The sequence below is a fragment of the Limulus polyphemus genome, unplaced genomic scaffold (assembly GCF_000517525.1).
Source record: "Limulus polyphemus unplaced genomic scaffold, Limulus_polyphemus-2.1.2 Scaffold20, whole genome shotgun sequence".
Classification (NCBI taxonomy): domain Eukaryota; kingdom Metazoa; phylum Arthropoda; class Merostomata; order Xiphosura; family Limulidae; genus Limulus; species Limulus polyphemus.
This window is the reverse complement of record NW_013665630.1, coordinates 1,775,701-1,787,311: the sequence shown is the minus strand read 5'-3', so window position 1 is coordinate 1,787,311 and position 11,611 is coordinate 1,775,701. Positions and strand designations below refer to the sequence as shown.

The 11,611-nt window shown below is 31.5% G+C and overlaps 1 protein-coding gene across 5 annotated transcripts in view; it reads right to left on the bottom strand.

Moving 5' to 3' along the window:
• Positions 1-33: 33 nt before the first annotated feature.
• The window catches only part of LOC106458086 (Golgi-specific brefeldin A-resistance guanine nucleotide exchange factor 1-like), a 72,159-nt gene continuing 60,581 nt past the window's right edge, over positions 34-11,611 (bottom strand). For all 5 annotated transcript variants that reach the window (XM_022384409.1, XM_022384406.1, XM_022384428.1 and 2 more), the window contains exons 24-34: positions 11,129-11,369; positions 8,925-9,100; positions 8,197-8,422; positions 7,578-7,777; positions 7,163-7,316; positions 6,856-6,986; positions 6,258-6,359; positions 4,268-4,381; positions 3,704-4,007; positions 2,942-3,183; positions 34-1,889 (exon numbers count right to left, since the gene is read on the bottom strand). In XM_022384409.1, the coding sequence (XP_022240117.1) occupies positions 1,833-1,889; positions 2,942-3,183; positions 3,704-4,007; positions 4,268-4,381; positions 6,258-6,359; positions 6,856-6,986; positions 7,163-7,316; positions 7,578-7,777; positions 8,197-8,422; positions 8,925-9,100; positions 11,129-11,369 (1,947 nt within the window). In that variant the 3' untranslated portion in view covers positions 34-1,832. The remainder of the gene's footprint in view (positions 1,890-2,941; positions 3,184-3,703; positions 4,008-4,267; positions 4,382-6,257; positions 6,360-6,855; positions 6,987-7,162; positions 7,317-7,577; positions 7,778-8,196; positions 8,423-8,924; positions 9,101-11,128; positions 11,370-11,611) is intronic.

Below are 11,611 nucleotides of genomic sequence, written 5' to 3'. Positions count from 1 at the left end.
TGTTGTGAACAAGTTTTCATGATAACCATTCTCTTACATTTGTTGTGAACAAGTTTTCATGATAACCATTCTCTTACATTTGTTGTGAACAAGTTTTCATGATAACCATTCTCTTACATTTGTTGTGAACAAGTTTTCATGAAAGCCAGTTTGTTCACGCTGCTGTGAACCAGTGTTCAAGACAGCTAGTACTCTCACAACTGTTCTGAACAGGTATTCACACTAACCAGTACTCTTTCATGTTCCTAACCATGAAAAAGTACCCATGCTATCCAGTATCTTCCTAAACTTGCTGAGAACAAGTGTATGATAACCTTGGGAATAAGAACCAGTACTATTTTCAGGTGTTTTGTAAAAAAGTATCACTTGGAACAAGTATTCATGCTAATCACTACTTTAATAAATCTACTGCAAATTGATATTAATCAGTGCTTTCCACATATCTAGTATTTTTTATCCATATACTGTTAACAAATAATCCAAGAGAACTAGTACTTTCTTCAAGACAATGGGATTAAATACCCATGGGCACTAGTACTCGGAACAAATCTTTTGCTAACAAGTATACATACTAATCAGAATTACCACGTTTCATTAAATGATAAGGCAATCATCATCATCATAAGAAGAACATTTTTCATCACATTGAAAAACCTTTAATTTGAAAGATTTTGTTTGTTTGTTTTAGAGCAAAGCCATATTGGGCTATCAGCCGTGTCCATCATTGGGAGTCGAACCACAGATTTTAGCGTTGTAAATCTGTAAATTTACTGCTGACCCACCAGGGGACAAATTTGAAACAAGAGAAAGAAGAAGAAAAAATGAAGTGCCAAAATTTGTCAAGTATTTTCTGTCAAACATTATAGATAATATGTAACATTTTTATAAACTTGGACCTATATTAGAATTTTGGATGACAAAAACTGTTTTTAATATGACAAAAACTTCACTTTTTAAAAACTTTTTATGTGATGTTTTTCGCTACCTCGTTTCACGACACACCAGAATTTCATGACTACCTTAAAATTAGCCTAATGCATTCCACTTGACAGAAGTCATACAATTCATTGTAATTAAGTTTTTTTTTTTTACAAATAGCTTTAAATTTACAAAACAGACACATATATTAAAACATTCCATGTTAGTAGTACAGAATACCAGCACTTTCAATCTGAAAATGCTATTAACTGCAATTTGGATGCTATATCAAAATTAGGTTTAGAAAAGTCAGAATTTATTATTTGGTAAACAATTAGTTTCATCTACTGCTATATTTTAAGTACTTTAAGATTAGTCAAAAAAAGATCGTTTTTTAAAAAAAATGCTGATTAAATTAGAAGCTAACATCATTGTTTCTTGTGTGCCAACATCTTTTCTCTATCTCTTTCTCTCCAAAGCACATTTCTTGCTTGATAAGTAAACTTAAACAACACCGTACAAATACACTCACACTTCCAAAACAAAAGTTACAGAGAAAGTCTGTTATTTGTCATCAAGTTTTCACACTCAAGAAGTCTGATAAGCCCCAGAATGTCTATATAAGGTACAGAACACGAAATTTTGGAATGCATGAAGTCAAGCAATAAAAAAAAATAAGTGAAACATGAACCAGTAGAAGAAATATTCATTTAAAAAACATTCCAATCACATGTATATATTCTTTCCTAAAAAAATTCAATACCTTCCAAAATACGTTACAAGTAAAGCATGCTGAAAGGCATTACTATAATAATCTATCATTTACATATATTTAAGGGAGTTATTTATATATAATTATGAAGGTAATGATTTTTTTTAGTAGTATAAATTTATACATCTGTAGAAACATCAGATTAACTGCCCAGGAAGCTTTCATCTTTCGTTTCGCAAGGAGGATGTCTTGGTAATGTCTGGAAAAATAACATTTGTCAAGTGGAGTAACAGATAATTGTCCAAAAGCTGATCTCAACATTTATAGAAAGCACACAGTAAAAGTATATATAAATATATACACAGAAGAATCCCTTACACATTAAACTACATTTACTATAACATGCTTACATTTTACTTTTAAGGTTACCACTTCCTTAACATTATTAATTTGTCATTATTAATCAAAACATATTTTCTGGTACTTATTTTAGATGAAAAAAAAAAGAGCTTAATATCTTAATAAACTTATTTAGATTGATTAGGGTTCTCCTTTTATAAACCAATGAGAAAAATAGAGGTGAATGAGAAAAAAAAATACTAAATCTTTAGATTAATAGCTTTATATACTTGCATATTTAATACCAACTACTTTTCTGTTTAAGTATAGCTGAATGTAAATGACACTACAAATACACAAACACCAACTTTACATTTTGAAGGGGGGAGGAAAAAAAATGGTAGGATTTGAAAATTACCATTTTACAATTTGTACAGTTTTCAAGAACTAATTAATACATATATATTAATTTTCTACATGCATGCATATGATATTATGAAACAGGACAGTTTCATATACCCTGCGGATGAAATAATTCCTAGCAGAGATTCTTCTGAATCCAGTTGATTACAAGTATGTTCTAGATATATCACATATTACAGCTGTACCATCTAATCAGAGCTGGCAATGTTTTTAGTTTCAGGTGAACATAAATTCAATGAAACTTTGCCAGATATATATATATATTTTTTAATAATTTGATGAGGTCTGAAACACGCCACTGAAAAAAAAAAAGTACTTACTAATACAAGATTTTTTGAAAAAATGTTTGACTGGAAGGTTTTCGTGACATGTTTGAATATCTCTTATATATATATATATATATATATGTATATACACACACACACACACATATACGTACATATACTTAGTTTTACAAAATATGCTTGATCAAATCAAAACACAGCTATAACTGACTTCAGTGCTACTAGTTCCCTAAGATAGTTTTCTGTTGTCTGTAATATCTATTACCTGAGGACTAATGTGGCCCATGACAGACGGGTTGAGCAACAAAGGAACTGTCGAGGTTGTTGTGTGCACATGTGTAGATATAGGGGGAGGAGGAGATATTGTGAAAGCTGGTGGATGTAAAATAACCGAAGAAGGAAGGTCAGGAGCAGATGTCAGGGTGCTTGGACCACTCAGTTTGTCTTTTGTATTTATTTCCGGAACAAGGTCTTGTACCATTGGACAACGCTGTGGTGGAGGAGGCACTGCAAGAAAAGTGTAAAAAAAGCTATAATGAAAGCACAAGCAGATCAAATTACATTAGTATTAATTTCATGCATACTATTAATATATTAATATATATATCATACATTATGTACATTGAAATAATTATCTTCAAATATTTTTTATCCCTATAATACTAGTAAAAAATTAAAATGCAAAATTTCTTATGAGCTGATGTTTCTTGTAAGCAGTTGAAAAACAGCAGACGGCATGTATGGATAGTGTGAAACTTCATAGTTCATCACTGCATTTATGGCAGTCATCACCTTTCCTCATTTTAACATTGTATCTATAGAAGCTTGCACAATTTATTACATTTGCACGGTATTCACAGAATGTGTCGTATATTCTTAGTTGAACACTGCAACTATCATCTTTACTTTAGTTTTACTTTAATTCATACAATCCGCTGGCTTTTTAGTGAATTAACATTCTCTTGTTATGTCAACTAAGTAAATAAAAGTTCCTAGACAATCATTTCCACAATTTGACTATACCTACCTTTACTGTCTTCACTTGTTTTCTGTTGTTGTTGTTGAAGGGTGGTCTTGGACATGGTATTTAAACTCTCCTTGTCTGGTGATGCTTCCTTACTCAAAGACTCTGTAGAAACATGTGGAAGTGGGGAAGGGGGTGGTTTGAAAACTTCATCTTTAAGACCAGGAAGGAAAGCATGGATCCGGTCCCACGTTATCAACCACAGTTGACAATTTGCTGGACCATAACCTTCTTCGGGTCGTTGAAAGATTCCTGCAGTGTCCATAACCAGAAGCATGTTCTTGAGGGATTCTGGGATAGCTTCATTCTATCAAGCAAAACAGACAAATTTAATGTTGAAGTACAGTTCAATGATTTTATAAAAGGACCCATTTTCTAATTTGGAATTGTTTATATATCTATTAAACAAATTGAAAAGATGAATTTTATTTTCAGCATTATATTTGTATGAAATGGGAAAAAAGTTTTTAGATCTTTCAGTTTTTAGAAGAAACTCAAAAATTAATTATGCATACTGACAAGTGTTTAAAGAGAAAAAATAATTATTTAGAATATTTCTAATTCTACCAGAAGATCACTGCCATCAGTTTTCATATACTTCTCCATAAAATCTAATATTGTCAACCACAAAGCTGTAAAAGTTGGAAGACTCAGAAGTGGGTTTAAGTGCTGCAAGAACACCTGAAACACACACACAAAAAAAAAATCAGCCTAGTACACAATAATACTTTCAAAGTATATGTTGAATATATATTGCAAATAAAGATAACCTCAATAAAAAATCAAATACAGTGAAGCTTAATATGTAATTAAAATAATTTGAATGACTTTTTTTTGTTTGGTTTATGCATCCACATGACTAAAATCAAGGTATAAAATTTACACAGCTTCTATATATATAATGTTTTATATTTGAAGGATAAGTAGTTGGTACTGCAGACATTGATTTATTTTTTAAATACGTACAATTAAGAAGTTAAGAAAAATAATTAATATTTTTTCCTCCAACCAAAACTAAAGTTTTTAACATTATACATTAGGTACTATAAGTATCGTTCCAATAATAGGAACGACAAATTTTGCTGTAAGAATCTGCAAGCATGGGAATCACTCTTGACAAAACGCTAACAGCCTCTTTTTTTATTGCAGCCACAAATTGTTTTGTAACTAGAATTAAAACAATTATTCAGCATTAGCTTTGGATTAAGTGACACATTTTCATAATGACAGTTTTTCAAGCCAGTAATGTACCAACATCATCTAGAGACTTTCCAACTTTAAATATAGCTAAAACAGAGAACAATAAACAGGACTTTTGAAACAATTTGTCAAAAATTAGCACATATTCTTAATTTACGTAGCGAAAAAATAAACTAAGTGGTGTATTTTGAAGGGTGTAGTTCAAAGAACATTATAATATTTTGCTGTAACTGGAAGTTTAACATCTAATAAGATGAAAGAACATGCAATAAAATATCGCAACGAGAGGGTAACATCACTTGAGTAAGAGATGTGTGATAATAGAAAGAACTAGTACTATGAAATTTATTAAAAGGCTAGCCCAAAGCCCAATTGCTAATTCATATTGAAATTTGTGGTACCAGTTTCAAAGCAATGTTGCTGAAGAAAATCTAATTAATTTATGGTAACTTTGGGAGACTATACAACACGAATGGAAAGAAATATTGGTCACCAGTCTATAAAATTGAAACACCCATCTCCAATGATAGTCATATGTTTATGACTACAAGAGGACCTGCTAATTACTGACTGTTTAAAAATCCATCTTTAAAACCAAAACAACTTTTATGAAGTTTAAATTCACAGGACTGTGTTATCAACAACTGAAGTTTCATACAAGGTTACAAAAGATAAGTGTCCTTTTAGTTTGTATGTTAACTGTATACCGAGTATTCAGCTTAAGTTCATTTTGAGACACCATAATTCAGCTACTCAGATTTTGAAAATAATATATTTTTTCTATCATGTAAGGATTTTTTTACAAATCGGGAAGAAAAACAAAACTCTTGTATAAATAATTATTTTGTTTACCACAATGAAATTTTTTATTATTATGCAAGTTTCTTGTTTGTTCTAGAACAATCGATAAGACTTTTTCATCATGATTGGTCTAGAGAAATGTATAGCCAGTGCTTGTCAACACTTTAAGCATAACAAAATGTGACCCGATTTCAATGAAAATGATTCACTTATATAAAAGTATGTACAACATTTTGTGAAAAATCTGTACATGATGGAGAAAAATGAATATGATTTTGGGATTCAGTGTACAGCAATTACTGTAGAACATATAAAAATTTCAAGACAATAAAACCATCACAGGCTTGTGTAATTTGGACTCAGACTTTTTGACCAGTACTGTATTTGCAATAATAAATTTATTTTCTATATGCAAAGCATGGTAGAAGAAGCACGTGAAAAAGAAATATTTCATTTTAACCTTAATAATTTGTCTCAGATGACGTATAAGTCTTAAACAATACTTTTATAGCAGCATATAATAAATCCGATAGAGTTCCACATGAAGAAAACATACCTTACACAACAGAGTAGCTCCTCTCATCCGTGTCTCCTCCATTCCAATGGGATCTTGTGGAGATAGGTTTTCAAGAAGTTTGGATAACAATGGGAAAAGGACCTGAGGTAAGTAAGGTATAAATAAATCACAGGTATAACTATCAAAATGCAATAACACCCTAGGATGGGTTGGTGATGCTTCAATGAATCCTTTAGGTATTTTTATTTTGGAAGGAATTGTTATAAAAATTTGTTAGTGCTTTTACAAAAAATTAAAACTACAAGTAAAAGAAACAACATTTAGATACTCTAAGATTTTTTGACTCCATCTAATGAGACTTAACTCCCTTTAATGCATATCAACTACAGATTTAGGCTGGAACAATACACTGAAGCAACTTTTGATAAAAATAATAAAACCTACAAAGTTATTCATTTCCTACTAAATAACTGCTTTTTAATCTCATTACTTTATTATTATTTACAATTTCCGCTATTTACTGAATTTTATTTGAACTACATATGCGTCATATAGTATATTATTATCTAGTAGTTATGTGGTATATTATAATCTACTTGAACATAAGTGAAATCATTAACACCATAAAAGAACAAACCTTATTAAAACAACTTTCCCATTCACATGGAGTTAGAGCTTGAAGGTCATGCACTAGTAAGGCCCTCTGAAGATAAGTTAAAGCAGAAGTCCTGACATTTCTTCTTGTATCACAACATAACCGGGAAATGCCTGCAAAAAAAATTCTATTTAAGAATTATAAGAATTACAAACCTCACACTGTTAAATTTTCTTTTTAGGTTCTGACACAAATCCACACTGAAAAATGGCTAAGAAGATGTTAACCTTTTGTATAACTTCAGCAGTTTTACTAGGTTCAAAAATAAGATTCTCTAATAAACGCTAACCTTGCAAAAGAGGGCACCAACACCTTGTCCATAAACTGGTGTTAGTCACACTTTTGACACCACTGCCTTCTTCCACAGAGACTGTTTGTTCAGCTGCCCAAGACTGGAAGATGGACCCAGCACGAGTGTGTAGGGTGTGCATTAAGTCCAGAAGCTGCACAAATTAGTTTGATTTGGATTAGAAACATACGTGCATAACAAATCTCTGAAGAAGGTAGACGTTAGAGTTATATTCCAATACATACATTAATCTCTAATAAACCAACACTAATTACTAAAAAAGAAACACAGATGATATTTCTCACCAAAATTATACCCACAGCATGAAGAGTTTGTCAGAATACTTCACTTAAAAAAATTCCCAAGACTGTTAAAACCTCTTCCTCAGAAATATTAAACTATAATAACACCATGCCTGAATACAGATTTCCTGATATCCTGAAGGAAACTCCTCTCCTTGTTCGTCATCATCAGCATCATATCCTTGGACAACATGGCTGGGACTGGATCGAGATTTTTTCATTCTTCCCACCTCACTTTTCTTTCTGTTTCCTGTTTTTGTGAACTTCTTGTCCCTGCAGTCTCGTCCCTTTGACTGTTTCCAGGATGAGTTACCTATTGTCAGAAAAGTGAACAAACATTTTTATAAGTCCTTTTCCTTGTATCTTAAAGATTACCATCACAATACAACATTTTCACCTCATTACGTGATTCACGATAAACGTTGTTTACTACCTTTATGTTTGTGGGTAAATTGAAAAACAATATCCTGAATTAAAATGACAGCAAAGTTTAGAGACAGTGTTAAATATGCACAGGCACATGTATTCCATTACCATGTGGTACATATTCTTACCTAAAGATTTTCAGGCTAGAAAAGGATAGCCGCAAAATAAACAACTGTACCATATAAAGTTCAGAACAACTACTAAATGAATGCTACTGTTGTTTCAGTTAATTACTAGTAACTTTATCACAGAGCGTTTGTCATATAATTTCACTCAAAATACAATTCAAACATAGTAACTTCATACCTCCATTAAGGCTGGCTTCTACAAACAGTCTGATACAGTGGACACAGCTTTCAAAGTTCTCTGGAGTAATGTGGGCAACATCTCGAATAAGAAATGATAATGATTCACAGACTTTCATAAAAGCATTTGGATCATGAGGTTGAAGTTCACACTCCAATATGATGTTGTACTGGTTCACAGGCAGAGGTCGAACTTGTACAGTCTCAATTTCTCCTTCTTTACCAACCTGCGTAGTAAGTACAATGCCTCTGATGATCACACCTGTAACCTTCACTCATAAATCATAAAATTTTCTATTAAATAAGTTTGTATGTAGGAATAAAAAATATTACGAGTCTCCAGCTTTCCCTTCTCCAGTCTAGTAAAAAACAAAACAAAAACTGAATTAATTTGGGGTATCCAACCAGCCCAATTTTAACTTTTACACCTTCTGACCTTTACCTTATTAATTATAATATTACAAACTTTTATCCTAATTATTCAGTTCTCTCAACAAGACCTTTAAAGCCAAAGAATAGCAATAAAATAATTCCTAAATTAATTATCTTGATATTAAATTTATTCATGGCAAGTAAAAAGATTTCTACTCATTGTTAATAATTCCCAATTCATCTGTAATCATGTTCAATTTAAGTGATATATGCTGTAAGACAGAAAGACCTACTATTTTTTACTTTTCATATCTTTGAAGAAGGGTACTGTAATACAAGTGTATAGAAACTGCTTACCAGTATCCAACCTCCTACACTTTCCAGGCTGAGCCGATTATGCAAGATATGCTTTGGAGTACTCAAGACTCCCTGACTTTCATAAAGCTCACTGTCAGAGGTGTAGCCTCGTTCAGAACCTTGGCCAGAGTCTTGAGCATCTCGTCCTGAACCAATTTCACTATCAGACTGGGCTCCTGAAGGGAAATAGAATACTTACTGTTTGATCCCTTGTTTTATATTTTAATAGATACAAAAATAAAGTATATACAAATACCAATGAAAATCCAACTATATTTTTAAACCTTTATCTTTTTTTATCAGTAATGCTAATTTTTTGGTATCTCAGCTAATGATGCAAAGCTTAACCTTCTCCAGCCTAGCCACCATGAGCATCAACATTGTTTTTTTGCCCCATTCCAAAAATAATATATATAGCAAAACTCACTTAGATTTTAATTTTTTTTTCATATAAGCAAAAAATAAATAAGTACTTGAGAAATACCAAATTTCTAACCCTAAATTAGAATTTTACACTCATGTGTAAAGTTCCAAAATTCAGATCACTTTCATCAGAATCTAAGCTTTCTGAGAAGAAGAAGAAAAAAAAATTGACCATATTTATCCTTTTTCCTTGTGTCTAGCTGTAATAACTAGAAAAATAACAAATTTTCATAAAACTACTTTGAAAAATGATGAATTTAAGTATGTATTTTGTTTGGTAACCCAATTTATCAACATATAAACATTAAATTGAAGGTGGGTTTTTTTCAATATATTCTATTCAGTAATTACTTTCAGTAGCTGTCCATCATTTCTTTCTCCCGTGTGATGAAATAAGATATGTTTAGCAGATTCATCAGGCCTCTGTCACATGCTCTCAAAGAAACCAATATAACTGGCCTATTATTTACCCGACATTGGTTACTACTGAACTTTACTGTCCATAATGTGTATCGTATCTCTTTTTTCTAAATCACCTGGAGCAACAGATTTCATTTCATTTACAACAACACACCCATTAGTGGGCATTAGCTCTTCAAGCCAAGCCTGATCTTGGTGATAAAGTTTGTCTAATTTTAAAAGTTACCACATTTTTTATAATAAAACACATACACACAAAAAAAAATAGTCATTTAAGGGTATAATAATAGAAGAAATTAATAAGAACCTATTGCAATGTATTTTATTAGTTTTGATTTTGAGTAATAAATAATATTACAAAAGAACAGACTGAAAAACTTTTGACCTTTGAGTAGCATCATATCAATGACAAAGGTATATGTAACCTTTGAGTTAGTGTTAGTAGGAAACTATAACCAACTCCTACTCATAGTGGTTTTAATTCCTTTATAAGTTTAAAATATCTTCATAAATTACAGAATTGAAGAGAAAAAAAGACAATTGTACATTTCCCAAATACTTCATTTCTTAAAGACCATGGTTTCACCAGTAAAGGAAAAACCATAGTCGCTAATAAATGAAGTATTTGTGAAATGCAAAATTGTCTTTGTTCTCCCCCCACCCCTCAATGGAGTTTCACCAAGTTCCAACATTTTCAAGTATCAATTATATCTTCATAAAGTCTAAAAACTTAGTAAAAGGTTATTATTTTTAACTACAAAAGTGACTGTATACCAAATAATGGAAAATTTACGACATACTTGAGTTTTACAGAAATGTTAAGTACGTGTTGCTCTGTCGATACCAAACTGGGAAGGGATATTTTATCTTTAGATTTTAATAGAAATGACATGTTACAGTAAAGTGTGTATAATCATCTCCGAACCTAATTTAAAAAAAATTTAAATTCAGTAATGATTTCATTTTTTTTTTTTATGCATTAATATGATTACTACTAATATAGAAATAAGCACGTTCACTAAACTTCATTCGTACACTGTGGCTGCTTAAACCTAACACTTGATAAAAAAGCTCATCAAGCCAATTAGATTACAACAGAAATTGTAAAATAGAAACAATGTAGTGGATATGCAATCATACACTGTTCTTAGTGAAAACCTATGTACAACCTGTAGAATTATGTATAAAATATTATGTCTTATTGTGATGTAATATCACATCTATCACCAAATAAAGTTCTACACTCCCCCGGTTTAGAATTGTACACTGTTAAATCTGAATGTTTTTTTTATGTTTTATAATTATTTTCACTAAGAGGTTTGAATAACAAACCAAATACAAAGTAACTTTGTTACCAGTACCTGCATCAGTGAGACCCTCTGTAGCTTCCATCATTCCTTCAAGCCCACTTAGGATTCGAGGAGGCTTAGAACCAGCCCCCACACACTCCATCAGAGTGAATAAAGTAGACCAATCCTGGGACAGGTGGATATTTGCTGCTGTAGTCACCAGGAGCTCATGCATTGCATATGCTATTTGGCGAGCAACTCTCATGAGAGCTGGAGGTTTGAGCAGCAGTAATATCCGTAAGGTTTGAAGTACCTGGGGTGTGAAAAGTTAGATTAATCAAGAACATAAGTTACTATCACTGCAAAACACAATTCCGTTTCAAAATTCAGACTGTTTTTTTTCCAATCAAGTTTTATAGCATCCATGATAAAGAATTGTAGTAATAACAACTAGCAGAGACCCGCAAAACATTTCCGGAAAAATTAGTATCTTTATCGTAACAGTACTTTTTTAAATATAACATTTCTAGCACAATACAGACGAATTGTAATTGT